We start from the raw sequence: 22,418 nt of genomic DNA, 5'->3' as shown, positions 1-22,418 counted from the left end.
GTGGAGCCCAACACAGGGCTTGAACTTACAACCCTGAGATCAAGACCTGAGCTGAGATCAAGAGTCACACGCTTAACCAACTGAGCCACCCAGGCACCCCTAAAGATTTTATTTTTAAGTAATCTGTATACTCAATGTGGGGGTCAAACTCACAACCCTGAGATCAAGAGCTGCATGCTCCACCAACTGAGCCAGTCAGGTACCCCCCTTAATGTATTCAAAGAATAGCAAGGAAGCTAGTGTAGCTAGACTGTAGTTAAAGAAGGAGAGCATAGTAAGAAGAGAAGTTAGGGAGGTAGCCAGGGATCATATCATTTAGAATCTTAATGCTTAATAAATAGTACATTTGAATAAATGAGGTTTTTCTCCCATCTTTGAAGTCTTCCTGCCTCGTTCTTGTACTGTGTGGTACCTACCACATCTTGTGACCCTAGGTAGTGTCAGTTGGAATTCTTCTCTTAGGGTTGTTTGATGAGGAATTGGGGATTTAAATTTGCAGGGTAACCCTCTTTCTACCCTGTTACCATAGGTTAGTGACTTTCCCCAAAATCTTCTCCAAGATGTGACAGGCATACTAAGTATACACTCTGCACGTGAGCTCACAGACATATACCCATGTCCACATAGTCCTGCAAGGACTGTACCCATTGAAAATTTGAGAGAATAATTGTTTTTTTTATCTGCTGTTCAGCCACAGTTGTGGGTTTGGAATTGCCAAGCATATCAGCTGAAATATGGCAGGGAACCACGTGGGTTGTTATAGATACAGCGAAGGTTGACTGCCTGGTACAGAAAGGGTTGTTATCAGTATGTGTAGGGTACAGAAGAAATATACTTGACTGCCTATTATGGAATGGAGGGTCTGGCAAGTATTGCTGTGTCAGATATAGGAAAAAATCTAATAGCCTCCAAGTTATCTCTGAAGAGATTAAAGAACGGCATTTCTGTTCTTTCTTTTTTTTTTTAAAGATTTTATTTATTTATTCATGAGAGACAGAGAGAGAAAGAGAAAGAGAGAGAGAGAGGAAGGCACAGACACAGGCAGAGGGAGAAGCAGGCTCCATGCAGGGAGCCCGACATGGGACTCGATCCCAGGTTTCCAGGATCACACCCTGGGCTGAAGGCGGCACTAAACCACTGAGCCACCCGGGCTGCCCTGCATTTCTGTTCTTTAATTTTACTTATTTATTGCTATGGTTTTTTAAACTAAAAAAATGAAAGACAGTTGAATTTGTAAAGCCAATTATCAGGAAATCCCATGCATTGTTCTTTCAAAGGTTATTTTCAGATTTGCCATTTGCTTTTAATTTCTTTGCCATCTCTTAAATCTTCATGATCTCAACATCTGTATCACAGCAGCATACTCTCTGTGTCTCTGTTTCCACTCTTGTTCATCCTGATAATAGTATCAGTGGTATGTCTAATAGTATCAGTGGTATGTTTTGATTATACCATTCACCTTCTCAAGAGCCTGCAGTGGCTCTTTCTTGGCTGTTGCATCAGATTGTAACTTTCTACCTTGTTTTCACTCTCTGTCATTTTTTTCAAAAAAATATTATAATTTTAAGATCTCTCTATGCCCAACATGGGGCTCAAACATACAACCCTGAGACCAAAGGTACACTCTACTACCTGAGCCAGCTAGGCACCCCTTACTCTCTGTCATCTTAACCCAGATTAGCTGTATTGTCTACTTCTCTTCACCCTTCATTGTAAGCAGACTGTTTTTCTTAACATCCTTAAACACTGGTTTTTCCTCCCAAGTTTTTGCTCATTCTGTTCCTCCTTTCATTAATATCTTTACCTAACTCACTAGCTATCTAAATTTACAAATCCTCTGAGTTGTGCTTAAATCCTGTGTCTTGTAATTCTGTATATCTTAGCTTTTGAAAGAAAGTGAAGTCAGAAAGAGATGGGCTTTAGGGTCAGTAGTTCTGTGACTGAGTTCTTGCCCCTCTATGCACTGTTAACCTTGGGCAGGTTATTTCCCCTTTTTGTCTGTAACTCTATCTGTAAAATGAATAGAATTTTTTTTTAGATTTATTTATGTATTTGAGAGAGAGCCAGAGAGCACAAATGTGTTGTGGGACGATGGTGAGGGGGAGAGAATTCCAAGTAGACCTTAGCTGAGTGTGGAGCCTGACTTGGAGCTCGGTCCCAGGACCCCAAGATCATGACCTAAGCCAAAATCAAGAGTTGGCCACCAAACCATCTGAGCCACCCAGGTGTTCCATGAATAGAATTGTTAAAATGGGATGTTTGAAAGTAGAGTGACTAGCGTATAGGAGACATTCAGTAACTGGTGATACTGAGTCTCTGACCCCACTATGGTTTAGTGATTAGGTGAGCAGGCTCGGGAGTCAGACTGTCTGGGTTTGAATCTTAGTCTGCTTCTTACTACCTGTGTAAGCATACTGCTTTACTTCTATATTTTTCAATTTCCTCATCTGTAAAGTTCAGTTAAAAATGATACCTACTTGGGGATCCCTGGGTGGCGCAGTGGTTTAGCGCCTGCCTTTGGCCCAGGGCATGATCCTGGAGACCTGGGATCGAATCCCATGTTGGGCTCCCGGTGCATGGAGCCTGCTTCTCCCTCTGCCTATGTCTCTGCCTCTCTCTCTCTCTCTCTGTGTGACTATCATAAATAAATTAAAAAAAATTTTTTTTAAATGATACCTACTTTATAGAGTTGTATAGAATTAAATGAGATAATTATGTAAAGTGCTTAAAACAGTGCCCGCAACATAGTAAATGTTTAAGAAATGTTGGTTATCCTTTTGTTGTTTTTTCTTTGAATTTGCAAGCACTTTAACTCACAGTTTAGCACTTTTATTCAGTATTCATTAATTTTTTTTTGACCTTGTCATTGTAACTAGAGAGATTACTTTTAGTTTTCTAGGGCTAGAGATAGCATGCATTGTATAGTTCTCTTTAGCTCCAGCACCTGGCACAGCAATGGATATGTAGTTGGCATTCAATATGTACTTAATTGATATTATCATTGCTGAGTATATTGTTCTTGGTCTTGAGTTTGATAATTCTAGCTATCCTTAATTGAGTTCTTTTATATGCCAGACACTGTTCTAAACTTAGCTCCATATTATCTCATTTTATCAGTTCAAAAACTGTATGAGAGTTTTCTTGCTATTCCCATTTTTTTAGGTGAGGAAACTGAGGCACAGAGAAATGAAGCCTTTTGCTCAAGATCAGAAAGCTAAGTTGGGGTGCCCAGCTGGCTTAGTCAATGGAGCATGTAACACATGATCTTGGCGTTGTGAGTTCAAGCCCCACATTGGGCGTAGAGCTTACTTTAAAAAAAAAAAAATCATAAAGCTAAGAAGTAGTGGAACCAGGAATAACACACAGGCAGTCTTAATTCAGAGTATGTTCTTAACCATTACATGTTCTGTCTCTGGTAGGGTAAATGGAAGATGTACTTTTGATATTTAGCACTCATGTTCAGTTTAGTTTAGACCTTATAATATAGTGGCTACTTTTTTAAAGTCAAGTAATTTTCATTGTAGCTTTATGAAAACAATATAAACCTGATTTTCAGAGTAGAACACTGGGATGACTTCGTTGACATAATCACCACATAGGCTATCATTTTCCCATTTGGTATAAATAATGTTTTTTTCTTTGAATTTATTTATTTATTTTTAATATGCTATGATGATAATTGCTTTGATATGACTAGACTTTATTTGGATTAAGGTTCATTTGGAAATTCAGGGGTGCCTGGGTGGCTCAGTTGGCTAAGCATCCAACTCTTGATTTCCACTCAGGTCATGGTCTCAAGGTGATAATGTTAGGGTTGTGAGACTGAGCTCTGCATCAGGCTCCATGCTCAGTGCAGAGTCTACTTGATATTCTCTCCCTCTGCCCCCCTCCAAGTAAATAAGTAAGTAAGTAAATAAATAAATAAACGCTTTAAAAAGTTTATTTAGGGATTCAGATTCTTCTTAAAGCTGATATCAGCTAAAAGCACACAAAGAGTGTTCAATTTTGAGTAGTTGATAATGTGGATATCAGCTGTAATGTACAATAAATTGATTTGTTTTGTAGTCTTCATAAAAGTTTTAGCCAAGACATGCTTTTAAAAATAGGAGGTCAATGATAGAAATTGAAGCCTAGTTTTAAAAATAACAAAATTGCTTACACAGAATTTTTTTTTTTTAAGATTTTACTTATTTATTAGAGACACACACGCAGGGAGACAGAGAGAGAGAGAGAGAGAGAGACAGGCAGAGGGAGAAGCACGCTCCATGCAGGGAGCCCGACGTGGGACTCGATCCCGGGTCTCCAGGATCACGCCGTGGGCTGAAGGTGGTGCTAAACCGCCGAGCCACCCGGGCTGCCTGCTTACACAGAATTTAAGGACTTGTCTTTATGTTTGGCCTAGTCATCTGATTTCCAGGATATATAGCATTTCAGAGACTATTATTTTCTTTTTTTTTTTTTTTTTTTTTTTTTTTTTTTGAGACTATTATTTTCATCCAAAATGTTGTAATAAGTCAATATAAGGGAAAGATTTTATTTACTAGAATGCTTATTAGAAAAGGAGTTTTTGGGATCCCTGGGTGGTTTGGCGTTTAGCGCCTGCCTTTGGCCCAGGGCATCATCCTGGAGTCCCAGGATCAAATCCCATATCAGACTCCTTGCATGCATGGAGCCTGCTTCTCCCTCTGCCTGTGTCTCTGCTTCTCTCTCGCTCTCTCTCTGTCTCTCATGAATAAATAAATAAAAACTTAAAAAAAAAGAAAAGAAGAGTTTTCTCATTAATCAAGTTGACCGCAAAACTCTTAGATTCAACCCATTTTTGTAAAAATCTTTCCAAAAAGTATCACTTCACTTCATTGTAAGTACACTCCAGTGAAAATAACTGTGTATGGGAACATTCTGTTCCTTTCTGTGTTTTAGGTTTACTAAGAGATACAATTCTTAGATATAAAATAGATGGGTCATCGAGTCATTATTTTTGAATAAATCCCTGGTAGTGGTGGTTATGGAGGGAAGTATACAAAAAGTTCTGTTTCTTTGGATTCCAGTAAAGTAAGATGCTACTATTCTTATGATTTGAGTTTTGGAGTATCTTATACTTGAATCTTGCTGGAAACTTTTAGGAAAATATCTTAATATTCAGAAATTTAGAAAAAGTTGATGGAGCCTTCGATTAATTCTGGTGTTTAGCTAGCAAATGACCCTATAAATCCCGTTCCCCCACACTTCTGTAACTACCCCCCCCCCAACACATTCAGGTAACCTCAACAAAGTCAGAAAAGTCTAGATGAAAAAAATTCTCAGCTGAGAAAACACAAAGAATAGCTGATTATTTTTAAAAAAGATCTATCTATCTGAGCACAAGCAGGGAGTGGGAGGCAGAGGGAGAGGGAGAAGCAAGCTCTGTGCAGAGCAGCTGCCTGAAGTGGGACTCGATCCCAGGACCCTAGGATCGTGACCTGAGCCGAAGCCAGATGCTCAACTGACTGAGCCACCCAGGTGCCCCAAGAATAGCTGATTTTTAATAGATTTTTTCCATGTTCTATAAAATCTCCATTGTTCTCTGGGGTATTTAATAAACTTTTTTTTTTAAGTTTATTTTATTTTATTTTTTAGTAATCTCTACACCCAGTGTGAGGCCCGAAATAACACTGAGATCAAGAGTCACATGCTCTTTCAACTGAGCCAGCCAGGCACTCTGGGTATTTAATAAATTTTCATAGATGATTAATACCTTGATACTTTGACATATCTCTAGAGTTTCTAAGGAGAGTTCTTTATAAAGACAGTCAATAAGATGAGATCTGTTTCCTTGAACTTTTTGTAAGATCTACCTTAATGTGTCTTCGTATATTCAACTAACTATTTTTTGGAGGGGTGTGTGTGTTGTTATACAAATTCAAAAATGAGTAGAATGTGGTCCAGGCCCTCCTGAGGCACATACTCTGTCCAGTCCCATTTGTACACAGGTGGAACCTCTCTAAGCCAAACTGTGGTTTGCAAAAAACATTCCTTGGTTGCATAGCATCATTCTGGTACTAGAGCTTATTTATTGTTAAATTTTAGCATTGAGCAGTTATGGGAGAACGTTTATTCCTCATATAAAGATTTAATGAGGAAAAAAACCTGAATCCCACAAATACTAAGTATAAAAATAGTAAGTACTCAGTTTATATTAGTTAAACCGGAATATCATATGTAATTGGTTAAAAGAGACCCAACAATATGAAATGACTTGCTTGGTACCATGCATCTAGTTAGTGGTCAAGTGTGGCTTAGAAGTCAGGTGTCATTATTCTTAGCACATGTTCATTCATATTTCTGCTTTAAAGAAAATGTCATTAAATAAAAAGAAGGTTAGTTCAACCAACAAGTGATTTATGTACCTCTTGGTTGCCTGGCACTCTGCTGGACTCTGGTAAGTACACAGGAATGTTCCCAAAGGTAGGAGGGAGTTGGGGAAGAGAGTAGGTTAGAGCAAGGACGTCAGACTACCCCAGGGCAGACAGAGAGCTATTAAGTTAGGGAGGTAACAGATAAGCAGGGTGGGGCTAAGTGGAACACTGGAATTGAGGCCTGCCCTGTGTCACTACATTCTATTTCCTTAAAGTGTCAGCCTTTTGAGAAAACATAACGTGGCACAAAGAATATAGCCATTGGAATTTGACCTGGGGTTGAGTTCTGGTTATTACGACACTTTGTGGCTTCTTATTTCATTACAATTTCTCTAGCTTAGAAGGCCCTATTATAATCTGGCCTCTCTGCCTCTTCAGCCACTTCTCTTACCCCTCTCTTGCTTGCTCTACCGTAGGCACAGTGGCCTCCTCACTGTTCCTCCTTCAGAAGAAGAACTCTCTCTTGGGACTTTGACTTCCTACTCTGTTAGAAAGCTTCTCCGCCATTTATTTGTATGGCTTGATCTTTCACTTCCTTTAGATCCCTTCTCTGTGTTACATTCTCAGAGAGGTTTTCTCTAACCACATTATGTAAGCTAGTACCATCTGCCCACCCTGGTTTTCCAGCCCTTACCTGAATTTATTTTTCTTTATAGTACTTATCACCACCAGATATATGTTTATTGTCTATCTCTTTTCTTTAAAATGTTAGCTTTTTTTTTTTTTTTAAGATTTTATTTATTTATTCGTGAGAGACACACACACAGAGGCAGAGACACAGGCTGAGGGAGAAGCAGGCTCCCTGCGGGGAACCTGATGCGGGACTCGATCCCAGGACCCTGGGTCATGACCTGAGCCAAAGGCAGATGCTCAACCACTGAGCCACCCACGTGCCCTAAAATGTTACCTTTTAAAGAGCAGTTGTCTTCTACAGCACAGGACAACGTAGAGTAGGTACTCTGAATGAATGAATGATAGAATGAGTTCTGTAACATTCATGAGCCTCAGTGCGCCCATCTATAATATTGAGATAACAGTGCTTATTTAGGGATGCCTGGGGCTCAGGTACCCTCCAACAACCTCTCTGTATCTTTGCCTGTTGACCAACCCAAAAAGCTCATCAGATGTAGTTCAAGAGTTTTTCTAGTGCTTAATCTAAATCTGCAGTGCCTATCATTCTCCACCCCCACCACCATTTCTCTGAAATCAGTGTGTGGGGCTGAAAGTTCCATTGTAATCACTTGGTAGTTCTGATGACTAGCCCCACCCAACTTAAGGCTATCTAGCTCTAACTCACCCTAGGAGCATAAACTCCTTGTGCTCAGAAGAGGCTCCTTATGGGGCACCTCAGTAGCTCAGTCTGTTAAGCAGTCGACTCTTAGCTTTGGTTCAGGTCATGAGCTCAGGACCCTGAGTTCTAGCCCTGCATGGGACTCCCTCCTCAGGGGGTAGTCTGCTTGAGGATTCTCGTGTTCCCTCTCCCTCTGCCCCTCCCTGTCACTTGTGCATGTGCACGCTGTCTCTCTCAAATATGTAAGTAAATCTTTTTTTTTTTTTTTTTTGTAAATCTTTTTTTAAAAAGGAAGTCTCGGGGATCCCTGGGTGGCGCAGCGGTTTGGCGCCTGCCTTTGGCCCAGGGCGCGATTCTGGAGACCCAGGATCGAATCCCACATCGGGCTCCTGGTGCATGGAGCCTGCTTCTCCCTCTGCCTATGTCTCTGCCTCTCTCTCTCTCTCTGTGACTATCATAAATAAATAAAAAATTAAAAAAAAAATAAAATAAAAAGGAAGTCTCTATGAATAACAAAAGACACTCTTATTGTACACAAAATTCCAAGGGTTTTAGGTGCTTTTTGCCAGGAACTGGGGACAAAGACCAAATACATTTTAAAAAATTTTTTATTTATTTATGATAGTCACACAGAGAGAGAGAGAGAGAGGCAGAGACACAGGCAGAGAGAGAAGCAGGCTCCATGCACCGGGAGCCTGACGTGGGATTCGATCCCGGGTCTCCAGGATCGCGCCCTGGGCCAAAGGCAGGCGCCAAACTGCTGCGCCACCCAGGGATCCCTACATTTTTTATTATATCATGTCAAGTTCCTAGCCCAGTGTCTCTCATGTAATAAATGCTCAATTAATGCTAATGTCTGCCCTCTAATAAATTATTTGTATGGCTAGCCAGTTGATAGCTCTAGTGGTATTCTGATTCCAATTTGAGATAAGAGGGGAAATCCCACATGTTAGTGATGAAAAATTGTTATTTATATCTTATAGAATGCTGTCTTAGCAAAATGCATTCATTATAAGGCATACATGTTTCTGCAGAACCATGAAGCTAAAAGTAACCCTCACTTAATAAAAATAACTGATATATTTTAGGAAAATGGGTAAAAAGGCAAAATTTTAGTCACTTGAACACTATTTCCATTATAAAACAAAACAAAGAATGGTCTCAAAATAAGATAAAACCATAATTTGAGGTGCTACAAGTTTATATATTTTTGACTTTGGAATTTTTGCTTTGTAACACCCATGATGCAGTAATTTTGGCTAAAGAGAAATAACTTGTATATATTTCTAAGGATTAGGTTGTTCAATTTATTCTTGGTAGAGTCACCTAGCATTCAATTATATTTTGCTTAATCGTTTATCAGACTTAGAAACTGTTAGCTTGTGAGTGTTTTGGTAAGGTAACTGGTACTTAATAAACTTCAGCTTGTCTTTTTACTACTCTCTTTTTTTAAAAGATTTATGTATTTATTTTAGAGAGCGAGAGAGAGAGAGCGAGAGAGAGAGAGCGAGCATGAGTGTGGGGAGGGACAGAAGGAGAGGGAGATAGAAGCAGACTTCTCGCTAAGTTCAGAGCCCATTGTGGGATTCCATCTCAGGACCTTAAATAAGATCATGACCTGAGCCAAAATTAAGAGTTGGACTCTTAAATGATGCCACTGTTTTACTACTCTTGGTGACCAAATTAGGAACAAGATTATGATTGAACCTCAAATTTTGTTATTTTAAAGAATATCCTATCATAAAGAACTACTAATTTTTAAAGTTCAAAGTTCTAAAAAGTAAAAGTTTATTTTTACTAGATAAGGAAGCATTGTATGTATGTTGTTTCCTTAACATATACACATGATGTTACATAATATCCATCAGTTTCCTCCTCATCTCCCAGTAAGCCAGTCATTTGGCAGTCTGATCTCACAAGTGAAATTTGACCCTTTCCAAGGAGACTGTGTTTTGGCTGGAGGAGTCATATACCTATTGTGTTATCTCTTGAAGTTCTGGTGAAACTTGAAGAATATCCTGTTTCCTCTGGGCAAGGAGTATTCTATTATTATTTTCTGTATTCTAGCAACTTGGAATAGAAGATAGTGAATGGTCTTAAAAAGCAAGCAAGGGCAGCCCCCGGTGGCGCAGCGGTTTGGCGCCGCCTGCAGCCCAGGCCGTGATTCTGGAGACCAGGGATGGAGTCCCACATCAGGCTCCCTGCATGGTGCCTGCTTCTCCCTCTGCCTGTGTCTCTGCCTCTCTCTCTCTCTAGCTGTGTCTCTATGAATAAATAAATAAAATCTTTAAAAAAATATTAAAAAAAAAAAAAGCAAGCAAGCAGGGGTACCTGAGTGGCACAGTCAGATGCACATCTGACTTGGTTTCAGCTCAGGTCGTGATCTCAGACTCATGAGATCAAGCTCTGCATCAAACCCCATGTCAGACTCCGGGCTCTTCACATTCCTCCCAGAGTCTGCTTGGAATTCTCTCTCCCTCTGCCCCCCACCCCCATATGCACATGTTCTCTCTCTCTCTCTCTCTCTCTCTCTCAAATAAATACATTTTTTTAAAAAAAGCAAAGATCAACAAAAAAATACAACAAAATTCCAACCTCTATAAATGAATGAATGAATGAATGAATGAATGAATCTAGCTCCTTCATCGTTCTGCCAACCAGAAAAAGAACAGAAAGCAGGACACAAAAGAAATCAAAAAGTTAACTACACTTTTAAAAAAGCCCAGAAAGCCCAAAAATATTTAGACTAAGAAAAAAAAAAAAAAGAAATCAATGCTCTATTTGTGGTGCACAGATTAGTGAGGTACAGGACTTTTTATATTCCCAGGCAGGCTGGTGTTAAGAGTGTTTCCCCTTATTGATAGATGATCAGTTCCTCTGGACCTCTGCTTTCCTAGTCCAGGGCTGGAGGCCTAAACATCTAGAATTGAAACATGACCATTTCCAGTCTTAGCAAAGTATCTAGGAAAAGACAGAGAATGTTATCTGGATGAAACCATGTATTTGTAGACAACATAGTTAAAAGAACATGGAGTTCAGTGTATCTGGGATTGAATTTTTTGCCCTGTTACTTATTGTGTACCCTTACATAATTAACTTCTGTAAATTTAACTTATAGAACTTATTTAAATGTATTTCTTCATCTGCAAAATGAAGATATACTTACTTCAGACTGTTGCTGTGAAAATTAATAAAATAATGTATTAAAGCTCCTAATATAGAAGTTCCTGACAGGGGCACCTGGGTGATTCAGTCAGTTAAGCATCTGCTTTTGGCTCAGGTCTTGATCCTGGGGTCCTGGAATCAAGCCCCATATTGGGCTCTCTGCTCAGCAGAGTCTGCTTCTCACTCTCCCCCTCCTCCTGGTCATGTTTGTGAGCTCTCTATCCCACTCTCTCTCTGAAATAAATAAAATCTTAAAAAGAAAAGTCTCCTGGCACATGGCGGTGCTCAGTTAATGGTAATTTATTATTATTTTTAATCGTAATTTATTATTAATAACAAATGTACATTGTCTTTACAAAAGCGTTTGCTATAGAAAAATTATTGTATATTATGAATTTAAATTTTAATTGTAATGAGTTAATATTTGGTAGTAAGGCCCTTCCAAAGGTGTTGAAATTTTAAGCCAGCACCATGGGAAATCTGGAAAATTTTGGAAGTTCTTTGGGAATGATGAACAAAACTGCCATCCTCTACTTGGTGGCATAATTATCTATAGCAGAGAGGTGAACCTTGTAATTAGTTTTAGAAGAGAATATATATATCAAATTTTTGGTCATAACATGCTTTCTCTTAGTTGCATGAACTTATACAGGATGTGCAGAGAGACTAGTGATCTGAGAATTAGGATGCTCATGATAAATGTATTTTTCTTTTAAATAAATCTTTCCCCCCCTCTTCCCAGCTGCTCAGATAAAGAATTTGATGAGCCAACTAGGAACTAAGCAGGACTCAAGCAAACTACAGGAAAATCTGTGAGTAGCTTCCTAACATGGTTGCGTTCTATGAGGGCCCTTTGAGGACACACCTACTATCTTTGCTGTGTGGCAGCTTGGGTTTCCAGCCTGTGTAGTCAGAATGACAGGCAGTAGGCCATGCAGTAGGCCATGAAGTAATAGCTGGATCTAGAAGAGGGGCAACAAAATATATTCATGGGTTGTGATCTCTGCTGCCTTTCAAAATCCTTGAGCTCAGATTCTTTCTTCCCATGGGCAATTTAGCAGAACACTTTGAGGAAGTAGAGAAGGGAACTCCTACCACTATGAAACTGTATTCTGCCTAAATGAGCCTCCTTGTTGGCACAGGACTCTAGATGATCTGCAGACAACATCTAGTCTAGTGGGATTTCCAACTGTAAATATTAGCGAAACGTATTCAGAATGACATGAGGGGTGTCGGAGGGAGAGGAGAGTGGACTGGTAGTAGGGACTCATAATTCTTTTTATTAGATCCTTCTTGACCCCATTTCTGCTTTTAGAAGTTCTATTCTTCATCTTTAAAGTATCTTGAATGGTATTGTTTCCTGTCCTAGACAGTGTGAAGTGAGAGAATGACTTACTACTTGGGGTTTTTTCCAGGGATATGTGAAAAACCTTTGGATGTGTTAGTAATTTCTGGGAGGTACAGGTCCCTGATTGATTCCCTCTTGTTTTTGACTACCCCCTCCCCCCCTTTTTTTTTTATCTGGGAGGCCTCTTTGCAGTGGAAAAATAATAATGATTAAGTAGTAGTTTCTCTGTCCTCTTTTTAAAACCTTTGTAGAAATGGCCACAGAGTGGAGGAAACCATGACTAAAAGGGGCTCTTTTGTGTTTCCACTACTTTCCAGTCCCACTGAATATAATGCATATTCTTCCCTCTTTCATTTTCTTCCCCTTATACTCCTTACGTGTTTTTACACAGTACAGGGCTTCTTTGTTTTGGAGGGAAGAGCCAGAAAGTCAAGCATGAAGGACGATAGGGAGCCAAGAATAAAGCTGAAAAAGCTCCAGCTTTAAGCAAGAATGTGGGAGTAGATCTTTGGAGGCTGTTCTCTAGGGTAGAAGCTGTGCTTTTAATGCACATTTCATCCAACTCCCAGTGTCTGGATTCTGTCTCTAGTCAGTGGCCTGTGACAGACAGCAGCTATGCAGAACTGCCAGGCAATTCTACATGAGTTTTGTGAGACCTCAGTGTGTTCAAACTATTAGATTTAGATGTGGGGGCAGTTGTTCTTATATTTCTAACAGAATGGCCAATAGGCATTTCTTTTCTCCCCAAGGTTAAAATACCTAATCAGCAGATTTCCACTGAGGCAGGTTCTTTCTGCTGAGTAACATGAAGTGGGTTTGACGGAGTAGTATTTCTAGAATTTCTTTTTGTGAACCTGTGCCTCTGGGAACCCATTCCTTGAGGTACCCCTTTTATTCCTTGCACTGTGAGGCACTCTGAGAACAAGCTGGTACTAACTGTAACAGCTCTCTAGCAGTGGGGATATCCTGAAACATGTCTTTTCTCTCTTAGGCAACAGTTACAGCACTCTACAAATCAGCTCGCCAAGGAAACAAATGAATTACTGAAGGAATTAGGGTCTTTGCCTCTTCCCTTATCTGCTTCAGAACAGGTTGGTATTTTCTGGTGTGTGTGTGTGTGTGTGTGTGTGAGAGAGAGAGAGAGAGAGAGAGAGAGAGAGAGAGAGGACTTTGTTTTAATGGGAAGGCAATGTGTGAAACAAAAATAACTTGGTCTTTGGTGCTAGGTAGACCTTTTGTGATGCTCAGTTTCCTTATCTGTAATATGCAGTTACGTGACTGTTGTGACAATAGAAAGATTGCATGCACCAGATCTTGCAAAGTGCCGGGAATTTAGTAGGTACTCAGTATCTGCTGCTATTGTTAATAATAACTTACTAACATATTAATAAAATGAGTTTAACTGGTAAAGTTTGCATCTCTGGGGTTTGGCCAGTAGCTTATGTTTGCAGGCTTGATCCTAGTTTGTTTTGTAGTCAGTTTCTATAAATTACAATAAAATATTTTTGCTTTGTATTTTGTAGTAACTTTCATGTCCCATCATGAGTCATTCATAGGTCTCAGATTGAAGAAGTCAATCCTTTTCTCAGAGGAAAAGATTTCTCTTTTCAAGTTGTTTTATTCAGTGGTCATTGAAATCCTTTAAAAACACACAATTTTTAACCGGAGTTCATTGTTTTCTTGATGTGCCAAGGGCCTTTTCTTCACACATTCCTGAAGTCTGTGTGCCTCCTCCTTTATTGTGGCTTGACCTGGTTTACTTATCATTCATGGTCTATCTCAAATCCTCTCTCTTCCAGAAAAAAAGCCTTCTCCATCTACCTTAGGCTACTGTGATTTCATTTTTCTTTTAGCTTCTCTACCGTTTCTGGGAGTGCTTGACTCATTTTGCTTTTTTTTTTTTTTTTTTTTTTTTTTTTTTTTTTTTTTTTTTAATTTTTATTTATTTATGATAGTCACAGAGAGACAGAGAGAGAGAGAGGCAGAGACATAGGCAGAGGGAGAAGCAGGCTCCATGCAGGGAGCCTGATGTGGGATTCGATCCCGGGTCTCCAGGATCGCGCCCTGGGCCAAAGGCAAGCGCCAAACCGCTGCGCCACCCAGGGATCCCCTCATTTTGCTTTTTATTATTGAGTTTTTTTCTGATGATGTTCCATCTCGGATGGCTTTAAAGACAAAGCCTACAACTTCCCAGTCTGGGTTGTTTTTCATTCTGCAAGTTGTGGCTAGTTGGAACATGAAATAATTTTAGTGTGCTGTGATTATCATTTAAAAAAACAGTAGGAATATCAGAATGTATACCATGTAACAAAGGGAACTATTATGACAGAAAGCTTTCGTTTCATACCTTTGTGTATATATGGTACTAGGTCAAGATGTCACATTTGTACTGCATGCCTCTATCAAAAAAAGTCTGAAAATACTAGTTTAACCCATACCTGGCAAGCTGTTTAGTGAAGCATGTTTAGTGGTTGGAGTTTTGGCGCCCCCTTGCACAAAAGAGAGGAACCAAGACTCTATGCTTTGTCATCTTACAAAGTAGCTATGATAAAAAGTAGTCTTAATGTACTCACCTTTGGCTGTCCATATATGTGCTGTTGTTATTCATGCTGATATTTCACTTAGGGACCAGTTTTCATTGACATCCAATATCTCCAATAAAAATTACCCCTTTCCTCCTCTCAGCTGGGCACTTAAGGAATACACACTTGTGGATGGTTTTAGTAGTAATAAAAAATGAATCTAAGGGTCTTGATGAAAGCAGAGTGTTGAAAGTACTTAAGAATTAAATAGTAGCCGGGGATCCCTGGGTGGCGCAGCGGTTTAGCGCCTGCCTTTGGCCCAGGGCGCGATCCTGGAGACCCCGGATCGAATCCCACGTCGGGCTCCCAGTGCATGGAGCCTGCTTCTCCCTCTGCCTATGTCTCTGCCTCTCTCTCTCTCTCTCTGTGTGACTATCATAAATAAAAAAATAAAAAAAAATTTAAAAAAAATTAAAAAAAAAAAAAGAATTAAATAGTAGCCTAAGCAAAAATAAATAGAAAGTTAAATCTGCTATCAGAGAGAGAGAGAGAAGGATTTAATGTATTCCAAAATCAAATAGAAGTTATTTTTGTATCATGCATGCTGTCATTCCCTTCCATTATCTTGGATCATTAAGACTATGAAATAGATCTGCAAATAATTCTTTGATTCCTCTCCTCTGTTGTGCTGAGTATCGTTTGCCCTTTTGATTCTTTCTTCATCAGATCAATCTTAGCCTTACCACCATTTTTTTTTCTGCTGCTTTTTTTTTTAAGATTTTATTTATTAAAAAAAAAAAAGATTTTATTTATTCATGAGAGACACAGAGAGAGAGAGAGAGGCAGAGACACAGGCAGAGGCAGAAGCAGGCTCCATGCAGGAAGCCCGATGTGGGACTTGATCCCAGGACTCCAGGATCATGCCCTGAGCTGAAGGCAGGTGCTAAACTGCTGAGGCACCCAGATCCATATATTCTCTTTTCAGTCTTTTTTTATATTCATGTGCTATTATCCATGATCTTGTTGCCAAATCCAAAGGGGTTGAGGTTTTATTCACTTTTCTGTCTCATTTGAAACAGCCCATCCTTTCTACTGAAACTGTCTTCATTCCAAGATCCCCTTTCAGTGTATCTCCCAACTCTGGTATCCCTTGCTAGCCCTTTTCTCTCCGTATGTGGAGTCTCAGCCTCCTCCTCTGACTCTTGGTCTTCCTAGAAGTGGGTGTGTCCCAAGGCTCTGCCATTGACCCTCTCATTTTCTTTGTCTTTGCTTTCTCCCTTAGGAGGCTTATCTATTTCTATGAGCTTCCTGTCACCTTTATTTTACTTACTTATTTATTTATTTGTTTATTTATTTATTTATTTTTATTTTTTTATTTTTTTAATTAATTAATTAATTTATTTATGATAGTCACACACACAGAGAGAGAGAGGCAGAGACATAGGCAGAGGGAGAAGCAGGCTCCATGCACCGGGAGCCCGACTTGGGATTCGATCCTGGGTCTCCAGGATCACGCCCTGGGCCAAAGGCAGGCGCTAAACCGCTGCGCCACCCAGGGATCCCCTCTCCCTGCCACCTTTATGAACATGACCCCTAGATCTTTTCCTAGCCCTAGCCCTAACTGCTAATCTCTAAGGACTAGGCCCATATTGCCAATTCCTACTCTAATATCTCCTCTTGAATATACTGCCTTCATCTAAAATTTAATGTGTTTTCTTGTACTGAATTCCTCCCATCTCATCCAAACCCCTTAACTAAGCAGATTGATAATACTAATTGTCATAAAAAACTCTGTGCCTTGGAATGCTTGAGTGGCTCAGCAGTTTAGTGCCTGCTTTTGACCCAGGGCATAATCCTAGAGTCCCAGATTGAGTCCTGGATTGAGTCCCACATTGAGCTTCCTGCATGGAGTCTGCTTCTCCCTCTGCCTGTATCTCTGCCTCTCTCTCTCTGTGTGCGTCTCTCATGAATAAATAAATAAAATTTAAAAAAAAAAGTTTGTGCCTTTTGACCTAATATTCCCATTCCTGCAGATTTGTCCTAAGGAAAAATACTAGTCTGGAAACAAATTTCCTGTATTTAAATTCCACCCCTGCCACTTACTATGTGATCCTAGGCAAATTACTTAACTTCTCTGTGCCTCGGTTTTCTGATCTGTAAAAATAGGGACTATAATAATACCTAATTTATAGATTGTTGTGTGGATTAAAGTGAATTATTATGTTAAAGTGCTTATAACCGTACTGGTACATGGTAAGCACTGTATTAACATTAGCAATTATAGTGGGACTCACATTAGTTTTATTTACGATAGTTAAAACCTGGGAACAATCTAGAAGGAATGTTGACATAAAATTTACTAGATCAACTTGATAGAATATTATGTAACAAAGACCATAATTGTGAAGAGTATGATAACATGGAAAATGTTTATGATATACTTAAAGATAGTATTTTTGTGGGGCACCTGGCTGGCTTAGTCAGTGGAACACGCAACTCTTGAGCTCAAGATTGTGAGTTCAAGCTCCACACTAAACATGGACCCTACTCAAAAAAAAAAAAAAAAAAGATAGTGTTTTTCAATAGTGAGACTGTAGAATGATGATTTTTCCTTCTAATTGTTATGTTTATGTGAAAATAAAAAATCCCAGAAAAGGGGGAAAAAGTTCTTCATCTAAATTTGCTTTCAGTATCACCATAATTCTCCCAGGTGTGATATTTAAGTCATTCTTGACTTTAGTCCCCTTGCAGCTCTATAGCCAGTCACTAAGTCATAATGTTTCTTAAATTCATGTCTTTGTGTTCCCATTACTGATAGTGTCCCTCCCAACCTTTAACCTAGAATATTGCAATAGTCTTTTTGACATATTTCTTTCTTCCATCCTGTTCTGTACATCATGACAGACTACTTTTTCTAAATTAGCATTTTGTACCCATCATGTTTCCTTCTCAGAAATCTTTGTTGCTCTTTGTTCTTTAGGGGTTGAATCCCAAGCTCATTAACTTGGCATTTAAAGTCTGCTCTGGGCAGCCCCTTCTGTGTCTTTCCAGTTCTGTCTTTTAGCCATTCTCATGAAAAAACCTTTGGTTCTAGCCAAACTATCTCCTTATAGATCCTCTTCAAATTTTTATTGCGATGCCTTTGCTCACACTGTTTTCTTTCTTGGATTTGCCTTACTCCTTCCATCTGCTTATTCAGATCTTTTTCTTCTTTCAGTGTCCACTTTTTCTTGAGGCCTTTTTAACCACTTGAGTCCTTACTGATTATATTTGCCTTTGAACTCCTGTAGTACTGATTGGATATAGCAGTTATTTATAATGACTTGTAACTTATGTGTCTATATCCCTTATCTATAAGTAGTTGGTAAGCTGTTTGAGGTCAGGGATGAGTTTTTACTTCTGTGTTCTCAGCACATAGCAGGTGCTCTCAGTGTGTGTTTTTTGAGACATAGAGTCAGTAAGTTTAGTAAAGATAGCCTGTAATAGTATTCAGGTTCTGAAAAACTTTAAACCTCACTACAGTACAAAGGAAAATGATTCTGCAGTTTTCAGGGAAGCTATGAGCTCAGGGTAGATGAATAGTTTTATGTTAAATAAAACGATCTATTTGGGGTTCAGTCTGAGCCTAAAGTTATTTATTCTGCTTTTAGGTTCTCCAGGGAACCAAAATTCTCAATTGCAGTTCCCTCTGAGATTACCTTACAAAGTAAATGACACAGTTCCCAGGTTTGTCAGAATGAAAGAAGGAAAATTCAGACTTGGCCTATGACACTAATGAGGGGTTTGAGTTAGCAAAGAGCAAATTTATTGATTTAAGAGTCTATTTTATAGTAATTTTCCTGGTTAGAAATCTTTAGGGAGAATAATTTTGCTTTTAATGGAAATTAAAACTAAATTATTCAGGGTTAATATGAAATTTCAAGTCCTTGTTTATTTCTTTAGCGCCAGCAGAAACTTCAGAAAGAACGCCTCATGAATGACTTTTCTGCAGCCTTAAATAATTTTCAGGCTGTGCAGAGAAGGGTATCTGAAAAGGAAAAGGAGAGTATTGCCAGAGCAAGAGCTGGATCTCGTCTCTCGGTAAGTTTATTCCCAAAAGAAGATGACCGTTGCAATTTCAGTACATTCTTTCACACATTGTTGGGTTTTTTTCTTCCCCTCCTAATTTTGACCATTTTGACCATTAGCTTTTATTATCCCCCCCCCCCCCATAATAACAAACATAGACATTAGCTGTTGTGAAGATGCCAGATTGGTACAACCTATATAAAAAAGTATGTATGCAGGGTGCTGCCTGGCTCAGTTGGTAGAGCATGTGACTCCTGATCTCAGGGTCATGAGTTCAAGCCCCACATTGGGAAAGGAGCCTACTTAAAAAAAATTTTTTTAATAAAAATAAATTTTAAAAAATATGTATGCCTGTGGTCTAAGACTAGAAAGGAATATGCACAAAGGTTTAAAAAAGTGACAGGTAGGAGTATATGTAATTTCTTTTTTATTATTATATTTGTCTTACATTAAAAACAGAAACCATGAATCTATTTCCTAGAATGTAGCAGGCTAGGTTATTTGGACTAGACCTTCGTGTGAAACAAATTAACAAATGCTAAATTTTAACAACCCAACTTCTCAAAAGTATCAAAGAGCCATGAAAATACTAAGGTCAAAATCTAATAGAAGATGTGAACTCCTAGAGAGTTAAGCTGAGCAACTGCTTTTGCATGGAGTTTACTGAGGGCAAACTTGAACTTCAGTTTTGATGTCCTTATGACATGAGGGGGAAGAAAAGCCCAGGGTCCACACAAGGTGAAAAATCTAAAAGAAGACACTTCTTCAATTAAACTGGACCCCAAAAGGCTATATTCTTTGGGTATGGGTAAACCAAAAGTAAGCCCTTCTTGCCAATGAAAAGATTGCATCAGCACTGAGCTGAGCAAGTGGTGAAACACAGCAGGAGAGAGGGGAAATCCAGACAATAAGTGTACCACAAAGCAACCTTGAGGCAAATTTACTGCCCAAATTCATACTACATGAGTGATCCAAAAGCCTCAAACTTTAAGTAGTTCTGGATTGGTAGAGTACCAGGTGCCAGGCAGAAGCAAATACAAATCCTCTCTGGTTAGACCACGTTATCCTAGCCCTGAAATAATACCCTCAAACAATTTTTGAAGTATTACAAGCAGCACAGTGTTAAAAATACTCAAGTACACGAAGAAACAACTCTAAACAAGAACCAGTAGAAATAACAGTGAGGTGAAATGGTCATACAGAAACTTCATGTATTAGAATAAGATAACTGTCCTTATTGTATTTAAAGAAAATCTTGGAAACATGTGCAGGAAGCAGGAGACTACAAAAAACTTCGGAAAGGAGTCAAAATATTATCTAGAATTGAAAAATATAATATGGAAACTAAAAACTTTATGGATAGATGATTTAACTAGAAAATAGAATATATTTTCTAAACTAGAAAATAGAGTATATTTTCTAAACTAGAAAATAGAGTATATTTTCTAAACTAGAAAATAGAGTATATTTTCTATTATGTATCAGCATGTAGGACAGGGGGTTAAGAAGTTAAATAGGAAGAAAGATTATGAGAAATGGAAAATGAAGAGAAAGGATCTGACTTAGTTTTAATTGGAGTTTCAGAATAAGAGTGGAGCAAACATAGAACAGAGGTGTTATTTAAAGAAGTAATGGCTGGTAATATTTTAGGACTCATGAGAGACACTGATCTGCAGTTTCAAGAAGCCCAACAAATCTCAAAAGGAATAAATAGGCTGTCATCTAGATGCATCAGAGAGAAACTTCAAGACCAAAGACAAAGGGGAAATCATAAAAATAGCCAGGGAAACAATAGAAAAAGATGCAGTAGTTGAATTGGCAGTTGACTTCTCAAAAAGCAGCAGTGGAAGCCAGTTGAGGGCGATCTTTAACGTTCTAAAGGACAATAACTGTCTACCTAGGATTCTAAACCCAGTGAAAGATACCCAGAATGAGGGCTAATTAAAGACATTTTCAGTTAGAAGTGGGTTTGCTCTCAGCACACCTTACTTAAGAACATTCTGGAAAATGTACTTCAGGCAGAAGGAAGGTGATCCCAGATGGGAAGGCAGAAAAGCAGAAAAGAATGAAGAGCAAAGAAAGTGGTAAATATGTGAAAAGGCAAACTACAGACAGGGTGAAGATACTGCTATATATATAATTGACAAGGGATTAGTAACCAGAATATATACAGAATATATAAAGAATTCCTATGAATCAGTATGAAAAAGATACAACCCAGTAGAAGAGTATTTTCTAAGATTTTTCGATCTCAGGACCCTATTACACTTAAACATTATTAGGGACACCAAAGAGCTTTTACTTGTACGAGTGGTATCTATTGATACATATTAGAAATTAAAAGTGTGAAGTTTTTTAAATGTTTATTCATTTACAAATAATAATAAACCAGTATATATTAACATAAATATATGTGACATTTTAATTAAAAATAACTGCTTTTCCAAAACAAAAATTTAGTGGGAAGAGTGGTATTGTTTTCATTTTTGCAAATATTTTGAAAATTTGGCTTAACAGAAGGAAGCTAGATTTTCATATAGGCTTCTGTATTCAGTCTGTTGTGCTATGTTGTTTTGGTTGAGGTATCTGAAGAAAATCCAGCCTGACAGCGATCTGCAATTAGAAAAGGAAGGAGTATTTTATTATTATTATTATTTTTTTTTTTTTTTAAGATTTTATTTATTCATAGAGACAGAGGGAGAGAGGGGCAGAGACACAGGCAGAGGGAGAAGCAGGCTCCATACAGGAAGCCTGATGTGGGACTCGATCCCAGGTCTTCAGGATCACACCTGGCTGCAGGCGGCACCAAACCACTGCGCCACCAGGGCTGCCCAGGAAGGAGTATTTTAATTAACCTCTTCAGATCATTGTTTATATTATTCTTTGACGCATCAAAATTTGACAAAAGTTAGTGGAATTGTAGAGTCTAAAACCATGTTAATGACTTTTTCATACTCTACTATATCCAAATCTGTTGATATGTCTTATATTTTGATTGGATCATTTTTCCATGTATGATTTTTATATCATGTATCTATCATTTGGAAAATACTGATTCCCTGAGTTATGAAGGTCTTCCAAATGTTGATATATTTCATTATACAATATCAAAAGGTATAGTATCTTTAGTTTTATCAGAAAAGTCTTTTGGAGACTTAAAGAGAGTTGTGAATTTCTTAAGTTCACAAGTGATAGATAAAAGTTTTCCAGCATTCTGTTTTTTAATTTGAAAGCTAGTTTTCTATCACTGGCAACACACACTGTCCATTGTTTTCCTTGAAGTGACAGGCTTACATTGTTTATGTTCAAGAACTTATCTGCCAAATACCCATTTGAATAACCATAGGTTGTCAGTTATTCCTTATATGTATCATATATATAGGAGTTTGTGTGTGTGTGTGTGTATAAACAAATTTCTTAAAAAATTTATTGATTTATTTATTGGAGAGGGAGAGAGAAGGAGTGCACAGAGGGAGAAGGAGAAACAGACTCCCTGCTCATCAGGGAGCCTGATATGAGGCTCAATCCCAGGACCCTGGGATCATGATCTGAGCCGAAGGCAGACACTTAACCAACTGAAGCACCCGGGTGCCCTAATATAAACAGATTTTATTTTAAAAGCTTATGTA

At 38.6% G+C, this 22,418-nt stretch overlaps 1 protein-coding gene across 1 annotated transcript in view; it reads left to right on the top strand.

The window, feature by feature from the left end:
- STX12 (syntaxin 12) overlaps nt 1–22,418 on the top strand; it is a 37,763-nt gene that overhangs the window by 3,841 nt on the left and 11,504 nt on the right. The window contains exons 2-4 of the mRNA XM_025446923.3: nt 11,594–11,663; nt 13,191–13,290; nt 18,664–18,801. Of these exons, the coding sequence (XP_025302708.1) occupies nt 11,594–11,663; nt 13,191–13,290; nt 18,664–18,801 (308 nt within the window). The remainder of the gene's footprint in view (nt 1–11,593; nt 11,664–13,190; nt 13,291–18,663; nt 18,802–22,418) is intronic.

Source organism: Canis lupus, chromosome 2, assembly GCF_003254725.2.
Source record: "Canis lupus dingo isolate Sandy chromosome 2, ASM325472v2, whole genome shotgun sequence".
Lineage (NCBI taxonomy): Eukaryota > Metazoa > Chordata > Mammalia > Carnivora > Canidae > Canis > Canis lupus.
The sequence above is the reverse complement of the archived record's forward strand: the minus strand, read 5'-3'. Positions and strand labels throughout refer to the sequence as shown.